Source organism: Lepidochelys kempii, chromosome 13 (genome assembly GCF_965140265.1).
Source record: "Lepidochelys kempii isolate rLepKem1 chromosome 13, rLepKem1.hap2, whole genome shotgun sequence".
Lineage (NCBI taxonomy): Eukaryota > Metazoa > Chordata > Testudines > Cheloniidae > Lepidochelys > Lepidochelys kempii.
The window spans coordinates 28,031,267-28,050,513 of NC_133268.1; the positions used below are offsets into that span (position 1 = coordinate 28,031,267).

Sequence of the window (19,247 nt, forward strand, 5' to 3'; positions counted from 1 at the left end):
TTTGGGGCGAATCCAGTTCTGAAATTTGTTTTGCATGTTCAGTGAATTGAAAGAATCCATTGCGGGTCCGTGCCAGAGCAGGGGTTTGAGCCGGAGTTTCCCACCCCCCAGGAAAGCAACCTGTGCCCAGAGCTCACGGGTTAACTCCCCTGTGAGGTGTGCACTGGACAACAGGTGAGGTAAACCACTGGACCACCACAAAGGGAGAGCTGAGCGCTTCCCTGGGGGGCGTGGAGGGCTCCCCTGGAGTCTTGTGGGAGCTCTCCCTGTAGGGGTGGAGAGCAGTGGGGGGAGGCAAGGGGCAGGTGGGGGAACAGGGCTTTTAAAGAGCCACTTTGTTCCCCTTTGTGCGGAGGAAGAGGGTTGAGGAGAGCACAAGCTGGAGGTGGCGTGGGAGAGGCAGTGGACGGGTGTAAAGCTGGATCCGGTACTGACGGTGGTTAGAGCAGTCTGAACGCCTGGCCCAGGGGTGCATCCCCATTGGGACCTGGAGGGAACAAGCAGAACGATCCCTTGGCCCACAGCAGACGAGCCTCCCTCACAGCTTCTTCCACATGATGCTGGGATTCCAGGGGCGGTCTGGGAGAGGATGGGATTTGGGGTGGGGTAGGCAGGGAGCATGCAGAGCAGCCTGGATTGCAGGATGCACTCTGGGGGAGGCCAGGATTTGGGGGCTGGGTGGGGAGCTCTGCGAGAGGCTGGGAATATGGGGGGCTGGGTCGGGAGCTCTGGGAGAGGCTGGGAATGTGGGGGGCTGGATGGGGAGCTTTGGAAGAGGCTGTCAATGTGGGGGGCTGGGTGGGGAGCTCAGGGAGAGGATGGGAATCTGGGGGGCTGGGAGAGGAGCTCAGGAAGAGCCTGGGAATGTGGGGGGCTGGGCAGGGAGCTCAGGGAGAGGCTGGGGATGTTTGGGGCTGGGTGGGGAGCTCAGGGAGAAGGTGGGAATGGGAGGGGGCTGGGAGTGCAGGAGGGTTAAATGGGGCATGGTCCATGTTCTACTGTGCCCCTGCACAGGGGTAAATTTCCCCATTCTGCTCAGTGCTGTACCAGCAGTGGCAAACCGCTGGCATCTCAACCAAGAAAGGGAGTGAGTGAGGAGCTAATGCTCAGAGAGATGCCTGGTAATGCTCGTTGATTAGCACAAATGGGTTAAGATAGCTGGCGTGGGAAGGCACAGATCCTTGCTCCTGAAATGCATGTGTAATTAAACGTGTGTGTGTGTGTGTGTATGTGTGTGTGTGTGTGTGTGTGTGTAATAACTCCATGTGCTGAGCTCAGCAGAATGGAAGCTGCAAATGCAAGATACAGCAGTGGCTGGGTGCAGACAGCTCCCACTCTGCGGCTTTGGCATCCAGGGGAGAGTTTGCTTTGACTCCAGAGAACAGGCTTCTGTTGTGTCCTTTGTGACCGCCATAAATAAAGCCCAAACATTTACTCAGGGAGGGAAATGGGTTGTTGGCCACAAGTCCCCGCACCCCTCTTTAATCGCTGCATGTGGACAGGATCCACAGTGGCCAACGTTCCACCCCCCGGCTATGCACCTCAGAGCGGCTGAGGCCAAACCGAGAGCTCCCCAGAGCAGATGGATCAGAGGTGTTAGCCCGAAAAGAGGAGACGCTTTGAAAAGATCAAACGTGGCTGTGAAGTTTGTTCGCTGCATTTGTGCCGTCCTCTTGGTCCCCCTTCAATCCATGACTCCCAGCATTAAAAACCTCCCTTTTATTGACTCTCACGCAGCTCAGCTTCAGTAACGCAAGTCGTGCAGGGAAAGTCTCCTGTAGTTCTGGCTTTCCTAGCACACAGGAATGAGCACAGTGAACTCCGGGAGATGTGCCAAAGCTTTTTGCTCATTCCTTAATCACAGACATCGGCATGGCTGCAAAATAGCTCTGAGCTGGGGGATGGCGAGGAAAGGGCCGAGAGCGGCAGATTTAGCCATTGCTCGACCAGCTGGTCTGAATTTCTGACCTCAGCGACCCCCCCCGCGATGAGAATGTCCTGCATGCTGCCCCCAGACTCTCACATCCTCTAGATCCTGGGCCCTCCGGGGTAGGAACTGACTTAGTCCTCTGGGTGTGCAGCACCCAGCACAATGGGGCCCTGATCCCACCTGGGTATTTTGGGCTCTATCACAAGGTACATATTGACTATTACTAATAAATAATAATTGGAAGATTCATTAAAACAGTACTATTCTTACTGCTCAGAATAGTAGCACTTTCCTTCAGACGATCTCAAAGTGCTCTGCAAAGGAGCGTAATGCCATCATTGCCATTTTATAGATTGGGAAACTGAGGCATTACAAAGGGATGTGATTTGCTCAAGGTGACCCAGCAGCAGAGCTGGGAGGAGAACCCAGCTATCCTGAGTGCAAGGCTGGTGCTCTAGCCACTAGACAACATTGCTTCCAGGTAATTCAACTCTCACCAGCCTGTACAGTGAAAGAGGCTGTACCTCATCTGCCCTCACTGCAGAGGGCACTGCAGAACACAACCAACAGCAGGTGCATCCCCACGGGCCCAGAGACCTGGAGGGAACAAGCGGAACGATCCCTCGGCCCACAGCAGTTGAGCTGGAAGCCAGTGCAGACTCTGGAGGTGACACTTTAGTAGGCCTGGTTCCATCACATACAGCCGAGTGCTTGTGTCTGTGGCTGGAGACTAACTGGAAGGTTTGGGGGGCTGTACAAGCCGGCACTGCGGACGTTCAGAGGGTTTTTCTGTTGTATTTGGTCTTAAATGAAACTCGTTTTCAGGCTGATGCTGATCAGTTTGTAGCTTTCAGTTTGGTTTGGAGTGAGAGCTCACTTCACCTGCCCAGTGCATCTGATTTAAAATAGGAATGAATTGTTACTCACAGTTCTATCAGAGGTAAGTCCATCACCGCTCTTACACCACAGCTTTGTCTGGGAGACTGCACAGATGGGCGAGCTGCCACAGTTCCCCAAAACCACCCATACAACACAACCAGCACACAATACCCAAACACATCGTCCCTCATGTCACACACCCCTGATTTGCACCTGCACAAATCAGCACGAATCTCATAGCACAACACAAGACTGTGCACAAATCAACACAATCCTCCCAGCACAACACACACAGTTGCGGGCACACACCCCCAACTCACACTTACCATAAAGCCACGGAAGTCCCCAGTCCATCGCTAGTTATTTGGACTGTGGTAGCACCTCGCAGGCCCAGCCTCGACCAGGACCCCATTGTGCTAGGTCTGTGCACACACTGAATAAAAAGATGTTCCCTGCCACAAGGAACTTACAGTCTAGTTTATGCTTCTTTCTACTGGCTGCACTGAAGCTGGATTTCCATTTTCAGACTGATCGCTGTTCGGTTTGAATAATCCCTTTCACCAGTTTACCATGCTGTTTTTATACCTTGCCTCCCTGCTCTCTGTTTTGCTTGAGAGTATTTTGTGAGGCTTCAGTAACCTCCAGGACAAATCTACAGATTTTAGTCTCCCCACCTTTGACTTTCAGTTGTCTTTGACTAGCTCCAGACTAGCAGCCCCCTTGTAATGGGGTTCCATCAGATGAGGAGGGCAGGGCTAGGAGACACCCAGGGATTGTGCTGCAGGAAGTGGTGGTGGGGATGATTAGTTAGATCGCACGTGGTAAACAATTCCCCCCGTGGCTGGTATTGCCCACCTGAGGGAGCTATGTGGGCTTTACATCTTCCTCTGGAGCACCAGGAACTGACCACCGATGGACACAGAGTAGTGGATTCGATAGATCATTGGTCTGCCTTGGTGTGGCCCAAGGTGGGATAGCTGACAGAATGGGTTCTTGGTCTGGTCTGGTGTGGCACAAGGCGGGATAGCCGACAGAATGGGTCCTTGGTCTGGTCTGGTGTGGCTCAAGGTGGGCTAGCTGACGGAATGAGTCATTGATCTGTTGTGTATGTCCCAAGGTGGGCTAGCCAACGGGATGGGTTCTTGGTCTGCTCTGGTATGGCCCAACGTGGGATAGCCAACGGAATGGGTTCTTGGTCTGCTCTGGTGTAGCCCAAGGCTGGCCAGCAGATAGAATGGGCCATTGATCTGTTCTGTATAGCCCACAGTGGGCTAGCTGACAGAATGGGCCATTGATCTGTTGTGTATGGCCCAAGGTGGGCTATCACATGGAATGGATCATAGGTCTGTTCCGTTTGGGCAGGACTTCTAACACTATTTTGTTACCAAGGCGCACAGCCTCTGAAGTGACTGCCTCTCAATGTAAGGTTATTTCCCTTTTTTACATTTTCATTATAATGTGACTAAAAGTCACACAAGCTTTGATCAGATATAACCTCTCGAACACAATACAGCTCTGGGCCCTCACAGCCCGGCACATTATAACACTGCTGCAGCATCTTTGGCGTGACTTACAAATGAACAGGATACTCCTCAATTCATCTGAAGTCAGCCAAGTGTGTACTGATTACCAACCAATACCAGAGGAATGAAGCGGGGCGGGAGATCCCCTTAACAGTAGCTCAGCTCATCTGCTTTTGAGGTGTGTGGGTGGCAGGTCAAAGCAAGTGATAATTTCTTCTCCACCTCCTGCCTAGTATTATCCATTTTCTTTCATCAGCCTCCAAAGAAATCAGTACAAATTGTATCAGATGTGAAACAAAGGAACAGATTACCCCATTATCCAGAATTACTTTAGCCAGAAAACTGACTTTCTGTAGCCAGCTCCTTCATCATACCCAGGATGACTCTTACATGCATGTTGTAGTGGGCACAGAATCAGCTACTGCTCTGCCCTCACTAGAGGGGGAGGAGTTTTGCTGCTGGACGGGCTGCTGGTAAGGAAGATCATCTAGGGAAGGGAAGTTCCATTTCCTTAGTGCTGTTACTCAGGGATTTTTCTGATGGGTGAAATGCGGGAGGTGCTGCACTAAGTGCTGAATGCTGTTGTCTTTTTAAGGAAGTGTGGCCTGGTGGAGAGTGCACTGGACCAGAATGGGCCTCAATAGACCTGGGTTCTATTCCTGGCTCCACCGCTGGCTGAGTTACCATGGATGAATCACTGCTCTGTGCCCCAGTTTCCCTCTCTGTAAAATGGGCACAATGATACTGACTTCCTCTGTAAAACACTTGCAGATCAACTGGGGGAAAAACCCTCTATACGAGCTAGGTGTCATGGTAATTATTTTGTTTAAAGGAGCTGAAACATTGAAGACTTTAAGTAACAACCATGGTCACATGCTTGTTGCAGGTTGCAGGCCACATGCTGCAATCTGGTCCTTTCTAGTCTGGATCCCTCCATGCTCGCTTCTCTAGGAACAAAAAAATGCTCTGTGCACATGCTGGAGTTTGCTAAATCATAGACAGGCATCCTCAGGGCTCTGTAGATTGGAGGAGAGAAACAGCTTGAATAGTTTGCAAAGGAAAATCTCCTCTGAGCAAACCCATCCCACAGTGGTAATTAACACTCCAAGGATGTGTCTACACAGCAGCAGGGAAGCTGCTTCCCCATGTGGGCAGGCAGACACATGCTAGCCCTGCTGCAGCTGGTGTTCTAAAAATAGCAGTGTGGCTGCAGTGGCATGGCCTGTGGCTTGAGCTAGCCACCACAATCCTGGCCAGCCCCTGGCACATACTCAGGTGGCTAGCCTGAGCCACAGCCCTTGCCACTGCTGTGTAGCCGTAGCCCTAGTAATTTGGGTAGATTAGCACCTCATTAGGGGTCTGCAAATTGAGTGTCCTGATTTGCTCTGCAGCAGGGATTGGTGCTTTTCTATCTCACTCAGGAATGAAAAGACGATATCCTCTATCCCCAATGTTGTTACAACACGTTCTATGTTTTTCTTTTCAGGTTTTTCGACGAGCCGACAAGAACGGTGAGTACTCAGGACACGGTATCCTATTCTTGTTCCCAAGCTGCCTGTAGGAAAGTAGATTTAATTCTTTCCCTATGGAGGTGTCTGCCAATAAAATGACAAAGAAAGGAAAAACAGCTCACCGGCTGTGAGGAAAAGAGCTCTGAACCTTCTCATCCTCCTTCCCCTGCTGCCTCTGGGAAAGCCTTTAGGGAGATAAAGAAATGGAGCACAAGAATTGCCTGTCCAGATTAGACCAGTGGCCCACCTGCTCCATAGATGTCTTTGACAGCTGCCCATGCAATAGCCCCTCCTCCTGGACAACAGAATAACTTGCTCCTAGGGGAAGTTTCTTCCTAGCTCTCTTATCCGTGGTTGGTTTGTGCCCCAGCTGTATGAGGGTCTCTGTCTGACTGCCTTTTGTGTGGGTAGCGATGTATTTATAGAACTTCTCCAGGGCAACCGCAATTTACTAATTGTGTGAACCCAGCAAATAATCAACTGCCACCAAAAACAGCTTCCCTTCTGCAGATTTAAAATGAAATAAGGTGCTCTTGGGCTGAGAGCCCACCCGAGCAGAATTCGGCTGTCTATAATGCCCTTCATATTCCAGGTGCACACGAATGTGATCACATTTTCAGGGCACCCTGGCTCTCCTGATGTTTTGTAATTCAGGCCCTTCCAATCGCGCACAGAACTTTGTGCAATCTCTCATTAAAACTGTCCCAGCTCGTGAGCCCAGTACTATACCTAGAGCCCTAGGCGTCTGGGTTTGTTGCAACAGAGGAATAAGAGAGATGGCTAATCCCTGTCTGTAACCTGACAATCAGTGCTAACCCCTCTGCAGCACCCGTACCTGTGCTGTTTCCATTATCCATGCTGACCTCTATACCAGGCCAGGCCTTTGCTCTTTCCCTATAACCTGACGTTCATTTGATGATGCTGTTTCTGGTTTCATTTGAATTTGGCTATTGTTGCATCCTCCCTGGCCCATGCGGAAAGCAAAGCAAAAACAGACCCCCATGTAGCCCAGAGCTGGTGTCTGGCCTCCAATTGGCCAGGGCTAGAAAATGAAATCAGAGCACACTTTAACACATGCACATTATGGGCCTCATCCTCAGCTCACTTGTGCCAGATCTAGTTCCTCCCTACACCCGCCAGCACCTGTAAGACTGACGGCAGACAACAGGGGAGAAAGAAGAGTTCTGCATCCAGCAGTGCATTGACTTTGGCTGTTATGGGACTTCAGTGGGACTGGGTCCACCGTATGACTCAGCTGCTACTGGAAGAACTCCAGGATCAGAGGGGTGGCCGTGTTAGTCTGGATCTGTGAAAGCGGCAAAGAGTCCTGGGGCACCTTATAGACTAACAGACGTACTGGAGCATAAGCTTTCGTGGGTGAATACCCACTTCTTCAGATGCAAGAAGTGGGTATTCACCCACGAAAGCTTATGCTCCAGTACGTCTGTTAGTCTATAAGGTGCCACAGGACTCTTTGCCGCTGGAAGAACTCCTACATTCAGACCACAGCCACACAGCTACCTGGTTAGCCTTTTGGACCAACAGGTCCCTTTCCAGTGAAGTCCTTGTCAGTCCCACAGGGCCCAGGGTTGAGAGCTGTGCCCATCCCTCGTTTTCCCTAGTTCTAGACCCTGCAGTAAATGTGCCTGACAGAAAAAAATTGGCCTTGAAATATTGTGCTAGACCCATGGATGAAAACACAGTTTGAGAGGAGTAATCCACTCTTCTAGCAAGCCCTCCTGTACTGGCTAATAGTCATTGAGTTTAAGGCCAGAAGGAACCACTAGACCATCCAGTCTGACCTCCTGTATATCATGGATCACCAACAGTACGCAGCACCTACGCACTAAACCCAACAACCAAAATGAGACCAAAGTAAATGATACCCACAGGAGACTGGACTGTTCTGTGCCCCAGGCAGAGAACAGGAGGGGCGGAGGTGCCCCAGTGCCCGAGGCCCCTGCAGTGGCAGGGAGATGATTAAGTGAGATCTACCCAGACAATCCTGGCAAGTGACCTGCTGCAGGGAAGGTGACCCCTCCCCCCCTCAGATCATTGCTCATCTGCCCTGGGGGAAAATAGAACATGACAAGCCACATAGCCCAATGTATTACTGTTCTGCCAGCTCTACAATGCAGAAGATTTGCCCCAGAGCCAGAGAGCAGCAAGCAGCCATTCAGCAAGGAGAACCCACTGCGACTGGTTCCTCCCGGGGCACCACCTGGAACTGGGCTACCATGGAGCCCTCTGACCCACCAGCCTGGGCTCCCTTTCACACTTTGCTGCTGTGACAATTTGCAGACACGCCCCCGGTCTTATACTTCCACCAGCATTCACACAGGCAGGGACACACCCAACTGCAGTTAAATGCAGGCTCTCTGACCAGCCACTGCGTGTGAACCAAAAATAAAGAGGCTACAGCCAAAATAAACCCCAGTTTTCCAGCCTAGAACTCCAGAGTGGTACCATCCTGCCTTGGGCCAAGCCCCAAACAGTATGAATTTATTATGCAGTTCATGCCCTCGCAATGTGGAAGGAATATGCAACAGCCTCTCTGAGCTAAGATTCCCACACACTTCACTCCAAACTCACTGGTTTAGATTAAAACATAAAATAAATTTATTAACTATAAATGATAGATTTTAAATGGTTATAAGTGATAGCAAACAGATCAAAGCAAATTATCTAGCAAATAAACAAAAACACAAAGCTTAATATACTAGATACATTGGATATGAATAGCAGATTCTCACCCTAATGGATGGTACAGGCAGACTTGTAGATTCTTAAAGCAGAAGCTGCATTAGCTTTACAGGTTGGGTTTTTCAGGTCTTCATAGACAGGCTAGAAATCCCTTTAGCCTGGGTCCAGCACTTCCCCCAGTTCAGTTTTTTTTCCCTCGGGTGTTTCTAGGAGTCTTCTTGTGTGGGGAGTGAAGAACAACAGATGATGTCACTCCCTGCCTAAAAAAGCTTTAGCATAAGGCGGGAGCCCTTTGTTTCAAAACTTGGTTCCCAGACTGGTTTGTGGAAAAATACTGACATCCCAAGATGGAGTTCAGAATCATGTGGCCTGGTCACATGTCCTTGTAGAGTCATAGCAGCCATTACTTACAGGCTGTCTGGAGAGTTCACAGGAAGGCTCACCACATGGGAGATAAGCTTCTCCTAAGGCCTATTGTTTTCCCTAATGGCTCATTGCCCTGATTAGGCCCTTTCCAACCAGCTATCTCGACTGAAAGCATCTTGTCTAGTGGGCGTTACCCAGGTGTAACTACATCTGAAATACAGATACGTAGTCAGTATTTATGACTTTAGATACAAAAATTATACATGCATACAAATAGGATAATCATATTTAGCAATTCATAACTTTTCCAGTGACACCTCACATGACTTATCTTGTACAAAATGCATCATAATTATGTCATAATTAGATATTATAATAATATTACTATGACAAATATGGGGTGCAGCATGACACCCACTCCACCCCCAACAGCTGGAAGCTGCTGGCTGTGCCAGCTGGACTCTGATGAGAATATGTCTGTATTTAAGAGATGAACCATGTAGTGTCAAGGGTCCTCCCGGGAATCACTCTGCCGAGTGGCCCTGACAAGGCAGGAAAAGGAGAGCTTGCCTTACAAATGCATTACAAATGTTTTGTAGCAACAGCAGCCAAAGGGGTCAGAGCCACATTCAAAGGAGCGCTGTGGGCTCCGATCCCCTGCATCCGCAACTGGATTCCTGGCTGTTTCCTTTCTCTGATCACTTGCCAAGCAGCATCTGATTGCTGCGTTTGCTGGCATAGAAGGGGGAGAACCGTATTTTACTCTTTTCCACTGTTATCCAGCAAGGCAGAGGATAACAGTAACTTGTGTGCCTGATGCGTCCCATGGCACTTTTTGCAAGAGTTGGGCGTTAGCCCTGGCATCCTTCTTAAACGCCAGTTTGGTTAATAATATGCTGGCTCCCTCAAGATGTGACCACTTGTAGGTAGAGCAAGGGTCTGGGGATCAGGACACCTGGGGTTCTGTTCCTAGCACTTCCACTGACTCATGGTAACTTCCATATCTCTATTTCTTCATCTGAATTGCCACTCGCTTACACCAGCGTTACATAGGTATAACCCCGCTGCCTGCTTTGGCACTGAGGTATGAGTGAGAGGGGAATCAAGGCATAGAATTCAGAGGCCAAAGGCCTGATAACTCCTCCCAGTTTCTCTTTCTGAGCTGGGTTATTCCCTTTGGTTTGGTTAGCCCCAGATTTTCAGCTGTGGCAAGTGATTTGGGGAATCTCAGTTCTTAGGAACCCACTGTGAGAAAACGGATATGCTGAGCCCTTGTCCTCTGAAAAGCAGGCCCCTTTAAGGCACCTTGCATTGGACTGCTAAAGACAGACATGCGTAATCACCAGGCCCTTTTGAAAATCTTCACTAGTTTGCTGTCAAGCTTAGTTTGAAATGCCCCCAGTGATGGGGCTTCAGCAGCTTCCTTTGGGAGACTGTCAGTAGCCCAGCAGATCTCAGTGTCAGGGATTTGATCCTTAGATTTTCCTTTCTTAAAATGGGGTTATAATACTGAACTGCAGGCATTTTGTGAGGCTTAATTAATGTGTGCTTGCAGTGTGCTTTGAGCGCCTCGCCTGGAACACGCTATAGAAGGACTAAGTGTTGTTATTATTATTATTATTTATTATTTATTATTTATTATTAGAGCTATGCAAAGAACAGAAGTTCTGCTTGGTGAAGGATTCGGAGATTGCAAAATCTGACTTCATTCTGAATTGGAGAGAGAACTGGGGGCTGAATACTTTGGTCTCATTTGGGTTGGGGGGTTTAGTGTATGGTGATAACTGAACATTTTGAAACACTCCGAAGGAAAAGTTCCCCCCCCACACACAATTTTTGTTTCAGTTCACTTCAGAAGTTTTGTTGTGACACAATTCAACTTTAAAAATGTGTTTGTATTATTACGTAAACAAACAGGAAATTAAAAGTTCTTTCAAAATGCAAAATCAAAATGTTTCCTTCCCTAAATGTCGCTGCGATGTTTTGACAGTGTCGGGGCCCTTTTTCCTTGCTTCTCTTCCAAAAAATACTGGGGAAATCGACTTGATTTCATCAAGTATTTGTTTTGACAGCACTGTGTCTTTTGATGGAATGTGGTTCCACTGAAATGTCTATGACCATACAGAACACTCCCAGTCAGCCCACGCTTCTTGTATAGACTTTACATGGCTGGATTCACTTCTCTTTGTAGCTGTATAATTCTTCCTCTCCTTTTATTTACACGCAGATGATGGCAAGCTGTCATTTGAAGAGTTTAAGAACTATTTTGCGGATGGGATTTTAAGCTCAGAGGAGCTGTGGGAGCTATTCAGTGGAATTGACAGGCATCATTCAGAGTAAGTACTATACTGTCCTAGGTACAAGGACATGAAGCAGGATTTAAAACTCCATTGTCTGTGGATAGGGTGACATTTGGAGATTGGTGCAAATAAACCTCTGCAATAAATATTAGGCATGAGATAAATCCACACCTTGGAATTGTCAGATATTAATATTAATTGAATACCAGATATGAATGTGGCTGCAGAGTCAGACATTTGGGGACAATCACTGTTAGATTTATGTGAATTCATTCCGAGCAACATTCATTTAAAAATCATGCTACAGCGGTTTGCAGTTTAAAAATCTGTTTCAGAAATACGCACCACTGTAAAACCACATTAGAGCTGAGATAGAAACATGCAGTGAGATCAAAACAATGACAATTCTGTGGCGTGAGTGACACATAGGACCTTAATTCTCATTTACACGAAGGCTGCTTTACCCCACCCTGTCAGCATAAAGGGGCCTTCAGATGGGACTTAGAGTGACTGAGAATTGAGGCTACTTTCGATGAAAATAGTGAGACGAATTCTGATTTCTATAGGTTGGAGATATCCTAGAGGAACAGTAGAGTTACTCCAGAATTCCACTGTTACGGAGATCAAAGCCTGCCCTAGTGTATTGTTCTACACAACGTACAGCCAGATGGCATGGAAATGTTGTATTTAATATTTGAACCAGAGTGAGGGCAAATTTCATTTTTTAAAATGATGGAGGCCAATTTTATCTTTGGCATATATCCATTTAAATGAATGGAGTTGCACCAGGGAGGAATTTGGCCCTAGGCTTTCTACACCATCTGGGAGCAGATGGACTCTCTGATCTGAGTAGATCCTTAGCACGAGCAAGCAGAGTCTCAGACTGCTGGTCAGAGAGACCAGAAAATCTGTCATCTCTTTCCAACGCTTTCAAAGTCGTGGTATCTCAATACCTCACAAACATTAATTACTTTCCCCTGCCCTATTGAGTTAACGCAGTTTTCCCTGCAGTAAGACAGGGAACTGAGGCACAGAAAGATGAAGGCCAGATCCTCAAAGGTATGTAGGCACCTAACTCCAAGTCTGTTGCAAAGCCAGGAACTAAACCTAGGTCTCTTTTGCCTTAACTGCATTATAGACTCTAAGGTCAGAAAGGGACGATGCTGATCATCTAGTCTGACCTCCTGCACAACGCAGGCCACAGAACCTCACTCGCCCAGTTCTGTAATAGACCCCTAGCCTCTGGCTGAGTTACTGAAGTCCTCAAACCATGGTCTAAAGATTTCAAGTTACTGAGAAACTACCGTTTACACTAGTTTAAACCTGCAACTGATTGTGCCCCGGGCTGCAGAGGAAGACAACCTACCCCTCCACCTCTACCCCCTGGGTTATAGTAGTAGCAAGATCAGGGCACCTGCTGTCTTTCCATTTCCACCATTCTGCAGGGTCTTCAGCATATGGACTACAGGGTTTAGCATGAGCGGTGACAGCTGTCACCACCATGTTTGTGTTACCAGGGATTAGAGTCTGTTCAAATCTTCGCCTAGCAGCTGCACGGACTTATGAGCTCCAAGGGGGAGTCTGTTGTCAGGAGCCTGATTGCTGATTCTCTGCTCTGTCATCTCCAGCAGACTTTTCTCCCCTTAGCCAGGTTTCAGGTGGAAACGACAGCTTTTGCATTAGACCAGTTTGTCTTGGAGGTGAGACTGTGAACCTTAAAGTGAGCAACCAGCATGCAAGCTGCATCCTTGCTCAGATGCAACATGGCTGAACCACTCAGGCAGGATGACTTGTGAAATGGTTCCTGTTCTGGTGTGGATGCTTGGATCTGGAATGTGTTGAACAGTCAGAGCTCAGAGAGTAGAAATAACTACAGAGATCGAAATGGGGTCTGAGCTTATCTGGCAGGTTAGCACCCTGTGGGGCTCTGGCATTTGAATCAGTCTCTCTGACACTCCCCAGGTGTGGAATCAGCAAGTTGTCAGTGAGATCTTCAGGCGAAAGGATGGATCCCACTTATTTACCGACGTCTACCAAAGCAAACAGTAAGGGGGGTTGCACCTGCTTATGCCATCTTACACAATTGACAGGCTGCAAAGACAGTGCCCTCGGCATGCTGTGCAGCTTGCAGTCTGATTGGGTGGTGTTTGAAACCCACTTAGCACAGGTGTGAGGTGCTGCAGAGCCAGACTAGTGGATGAAGAGCGTTTAAAATGGCTGACCATAATGAAGTTTGCCACAGGAGTTTAAATGAACACTGATTTTATTGGTAAGGAATAAAAGATCAGAAGAAGAATATCTTTCTATGTTCGTTATATGCTCCCTGCCCCCAGCCATAGTAGCTGAGCACCTCACAATCTCTAATGTTGTCCTCACCCCCCCCCCGTGAGGCCGTGCGTGGCTGTTATCTCCTTGGTGCAGATGGAGAACTCAAGTGCAGAGAGACTGACTGATGTGCCCAACGTCACACGGGAAGCCAATGGCAGAGCAGAGCGTCAGCCTATTAGTGATTATCTTCTATGTGGAGGACGGGTGAGGTCCCAGAGGCCTGGAGAAGGGCAAACATAGGACCTGTCTTTCAAACGGGGAAGAAAGAGGAATTATAGACCAGTCAGCCTAACTTTGATGCCTGGAAAGATACTGGAACAAATAATTAAACAATCAGTTTGTAGGCACCTAAAGGATAATTGGGTTATGAGGAATAGCCAGCATGGATTTGTCAAGGACAAATCATGCCAACCCAACCCAATTAACTTCTTTGACAGGGCGACTGGCCTAGTGGATGGGGGGAGGCAGTTGACATGATATACAGTAAAAGCTTTGTTATCTGGCATGTTGGGGGAATGGAGGGTGGCGGTAAATCAAAAATTCCGGTTAACTAAGAGGGAGGGAGATTGGGTGGCAGGGGCCCTCAGGGCTGGGGGTTGGGGCACAGGAGGGGGTGCGGGGCACAGACTCTGTGAGGGAGTTTGGGTGTAGGAGAAGGCTCAGGGAAGGGGGTTGGGGCATGGGAGGAGTTTTGGGGGGGCAGATCTGGGTGGTGCTCACTTTGGACGGATCCCCAGAAGCGACGACATGTCCTTGCTACTCCTAGGCAGAGGTGCAGCCAGGCAGCTCTGCGCACTGCCTCCGCCCGCAGGCAGTTCCTGGCCAATGGGAGCTGCAGAGCTAGTGCTCACGGCAGAGTGGGGTGGGGTGGCGTGTGGCAGCGACGAGCCCCCATGGTCGTTCCACCATCTAGGAGCAGCAGGGACATACTGCCGCTTCCGGGGAGCCATGCGGAGCCAGGTAGGGAGCCTGCCGGCAGCACACCAACCAGACCCTACTGAAGATCAGAAATGCCGGTTTATAGAGCTTTCTGATTGGTAAAGTGCTGGATAATACAGCTTTCACTGTATCTTGATTTTAATAAAGCTTTTGACACAGTCCTATGTGACATTCTCATAAGCAGACTAGGAACATGTGGGCTACATGAAATTACTGTAAGATGGGTGCATAATTGGTTGAAAAACCGTATTCAGAGTAGTTATGAATGGTTTGCTGTCAAACTGGGAGGGTGTATGTAGTGGGGTCCTGCTAGGATCTGTCTTGGGTCCCGTACTATTCAATATTTTCATTAATGATTTGGATAATGGAGTGAAAAATATGAAAGATGAAAGGGGTAGCAAGAATTTTGGAAGACAGGATTAGAATTCAAAACAAGCTTGACAAATTGGAGAATTGGTCTGAAATCAAGAAAATGAAATTCACTAAAGAGAAATGCAAAGCACTGCACTTAGAAAGGAAAAGGCACAGCCACAGAGAGTGGAATAACTAGCTAGGAATGGCAGTAGAGCTGAAAAGGATCTGGGAGCTATAGTGGATCACAAATTGAGTATAAGTCAACAATGTGATTCAGCTGCAAAAAAGGCTAATATCATTCTGAGGTGTATTAACAGGAGTGTTGTATGTAAGATACAGGGGGCAATTGTCCTGTTCTCCTTGGCACTGTTGAGAACTTTGCTGGAGTACTGCATCCAATAATGGGTGCCACACTTTAGGAAAGATATGGACAAACTGCAGAGAGTTCAAAGGAGAGCAACAAAAATGATAAAAGATTTAGAAAACCTGACCGATGAGGAAAGATTAAGAAAACGGCATTTTTAGTCCTGAGAAAAGACTGCTGAGGAGGGATCTGATAACAGTCTTTAAATATGTTAAGGGCTGTTATAAAGAGGACAGTGATCAATTGTTCACTAGGTCCACTGGGGCTCAATCTGCAGCAAAGGAGAATATAGTGTGACATACCAGTGCACAATCCAGACCAGCAGGGGGCTGTATCACCCCTGCCCTGCAACCTTGAGTGCCTCACAATGCCTTGCTGTAGTAGCTTCCACCTGGGCCACTCACAAACAGCATGCAGGTCACACCCTGTGTGTAACTGCAGCCTGCCAGTTACACCTTGGCTCTCACCAGCCTGGGTTATACTGCAGGGTGACCCCAACACATCCCCAGCCCAGATCTTCCCCCAGACATGTATGTCCTGCACTGCCCAGCCCTCTCCTGGACAATACAAATATATTAAATCCATTATTCCTTTAAGGGACTAACATGCCATCTTATTATCTTAAATAGTTACCCAGACACTTCAGTTTAAACACACTCCCCAACCCTATACACTGCAGTGTTCTGTGCCCGCACCACACTGGCACCACACCTTGGGCCATCAGAAAGCTGTGGACTTGTGCTCTGTGACTTGGGCATGGTCTGTGTATGGGAGGCTGGTGCTAAACCATCCTGGTGGTCTGCTGAAGTGATGCATGATGTGGGGGTCTCCGGACATGTTTCACTGTACGTGTTTTATATGATGTGCCCCCTTCTGCGCTGCCTCGATGGGGAAGGTGAGGGCACTTGGCAGTGGGGCTGGTGGCAGGGGAAGGTGTGTCTAGGGGGAAAGGGAAAGCAGGAGTGCTTGGTGTGGCAGGGAGCAGCAGGGGATGCAGCAGCCGCTGCTTGGAAGGCAATAGAGATACAAGGAGAGAGTGGCTAGACTGAGAGGATTTGGGGAAAGTGAGTGAGAGAGGAGCAGGGGAGGGTGGAGAGTGAGGGGGTAGGAAAATCCTTGTTGTAATAAAGAACTATAGTTAAGTGGAGCGAGAAGTGACTATGGGCACGTCTACACTGCAGCTGAACACATGCAGTTGGCCCACGTCCGCTGACTTGGTTTGCAGGGCTCAGGCTAAGGGGCTGTTCAATTGCAGTGTAGATGTTCAGGTTCAGGCTGGAGCCGGGGCTCTGGGGTCCCATGAGGGGGAGGAACTTCTCCATGGTGATGAGTAGCTTAGAGACAGGCCCATCCCCAGGGATAAGAGTAGTTCAGTCAGCATGCAGTCACGCTCCTGAGACGGCCTCTTCTGATGCAGGTTTCTGGGCTGTTGTACACATGCCTTTTAGGGTCTGGCACCAGCTCATTTCACAGTGGGCACAGAACAATCGTCAGATGGCAACAACTTTCACTCACTGCTCCTGGGCTGGATTTGGACTGGCGACCTGATGATGGAATAGTCTGTGTCCTTTACTGATCTCAGATTGGCACTGGAGGTCCAGCATGGGGCAGGATAGTGTGCTGCTGCATCTAGGATCAATTCTGGGCAACCTCTGGTCCCGCTGGAGAGATGGTCACTTTGTACCAATAATTTATCCATGTAAAATGCTCAGGGGGACTTTCAGGTAGGTGGGCCATTCATAAACAGGTGGAGGGGGGCGGTCCCGAACAGAAGTTTCACTATGTGGTTACATTAATTTTTACCAGACAAGCAAAATTCTCTTGAACAGGTACCGGCTCAGGCACAAAACCCCCTCGCCTGCTTTTCAGTGAGTGAAAATAGTGAAAAAATTAAAGATATTTTACTCACGTACCAAAGCAATTTACTGACTCTAGGCTGTGCAAGATTTTATGAGGCTGAATTATTTATCAGTTCACAAAAATATCCTGCTGACAGCCCGTCGAGCTTTGGGCAGGGTTGGTTCTGGTGTTCGCCAAACAGATTAGACTTTCCCTTGACTCGGCACTTGTGGCGACTCTAGGTCAACTGGTTTTTCAGGGGGTGCTGTAACTTGCCCTGGGATGTGCATGTGTTTCTTAAAAGCCTGATCCCACTACCACAGAAGTGTTGACTAGCCGTTTGGTGGAGCCATCTCCCTGCTGGTGCTGCTGCTGTTCTGAGCACCCTGCTGGAATGTGCACATGTGCTTATGAACTGTGGGAGAAACGCATTGTCTGTGCAACTTGTGCAGTATAGTCCTCTTGCTGCTGCTACTTTGGAACCCTTTCCTGGATGGGGTATGGCTCTACAGTCCACGGCAGTGACTCTTAACCTTTCCAGACCACTGTACCCCCTTCTGGACTCTGATTTGTCTTGCGTACCCCCAAGTTTCACCTCACTTAGAAACAACTTGCTTACAAAATCAGACCTAAAAATACAAAAGTGTCCCAGTGCACTGTTACTGAAAAAATGGCTGACTTTCTCATTTTTACCATATAACTATAAAATAAATCAGTTGGAATATATAAATATTGTACTTACATTTCAGTGTACAGTATATCGAGCAGTATAAACAAATCATTGTATGAAATTTTAGTTTGTACCGACTTGGCTAGTGCTTTTAATGTAGCCTATTGTAAAATTAGGCAAATATCTAGATGAGTTGATGTACCCCCGGAAGACCTCTATGTACTCGCATCAGTACGTGTACCCCTGGTTGAGAACCACTGGTCCAGTGCACCTGCGTGTATCTAGAAGTGGTGTCCTGTGAGCTGTGAATTGCACTTAGAATTGGGATGAAGATCTGTTTATTTTACTCTGATTTTATTATTTTCTCATGTTTCTGGGTGAGCAGCGTTCTCACTCCCAAGTGCTCTCACTCCACTGCTCAGCATAAACTACTCCAGACCTGGAAAGAAATATGGGCTTTGATTATTTGAAATGGAAGACTGAACTGCAATGGGAAAGCCTCAGAAAATGGAAAGTGAGAGGGGTTGGGGGAGTAATGTGGGAAAGAGAAGTTGGAGTGAAAGTGACATGCTATGAATCAAGGGGGATGAGAGCGAGGAGGGAGCGACTCACTAATTTCAGAGGGAGGGGTGAGGTATGAAGCACATTCATCCCCATGAATCACTGACAGGGCCATTGAGCATTTGAAAAATCTTTGAAGAAGCACAAGGACATGGGAGAGTTTTGTTAAATTGTAATGTATTTGTGTATCTGCTTGATGCCGAGGGGGCAGGGTTCCTGCAACTGGCTTAACAAGCCATTGCCTTGGGAGATGGAGTACAGAGACAAACACATGCTGGAGGTGTCACATGCTGGCTTGCTGGCTTCTGAGGCTTGCCAAATGGAATAAAAGCCTTCCAGGGAAAAGGAGGTAGAGGGATTGTACCTGTGCAAGGAAGCGTATCCCACTGAGTGGACTGAGAGCAGGCAGACAGCTGATTTCCCAGGAAAAGCCAGAGGACGTGATTGCCCTTGGATAGCTTTTCCAAGGATGACTGTGAGACAAGAAACCTGTTTCTTTGAAGACAGCTATTCTGAACTGAAACTCACAAGACTGATCAGTCATATTACTTAGGAAGAAGCAGGGCTGGTCAGATAGGGTGCGACACCCTGGTGCACAGGCCATAGATGCGCCTGGGTACGGCTGTATGCCCAGGACTCTCTCTCACCCTTTTCATTCACAGGGCACGTACAGAGGTTAAATGAATTCCAGAGAACATCCTCTGCTGATTTGACTTCCAAAGCATCACATGCCCAGCCGCACTCCCTCTCTCTAATCAGCACTGCATGGGAAATAGCCAGCAGGAGTGGGGAGCGACTGGATTATTTGCATTCAGTGAGACAGCTCAATCATGGGAAACATTTTCACTGGCACCAATCACCCCTTCTGCTTCCCTTTTGACTTCCCATTGCCTAAAGCAGGCCAGGTCTCTCCAGCAGTCGGCTCAGATCCACAGCAGGCTGATGGGATATGCTGTGATGGGGATACCCCCTGAGTTCCC

At 48.3% G+C, this 19,247-nt stretch overlaps 1 protein-coding gene across 3 annotated transcripts in view; it reads left to right on the forward strand.

The window, feature by feature from the left end:
• NECAB3 (N-terminal EF-hand calcium binding protein 3) overlaps positions 1-19,247 on the forward strand; it is a 105,473-nt gene that overhangs the window by 17,219 nt on the left and 69,007 nt on the right. For all 3 annotated transcript variants that reach the window (XM_073309905.1, XM_073309904.1, XM_073309906.1), the window contains exons 2-3: positions 5,819-5,843; positions 11,140-11,248. In XM_073309905.1, coding sequence (XP_073166006.1) covers positions 5,819-5,843; positions 11,140-11,248 — 134 coding nt within the window. The remainder of the gene's footprint in view (positions 1-5,818; positions 5,844-11,139; positions 11,249-19,247) is intronic.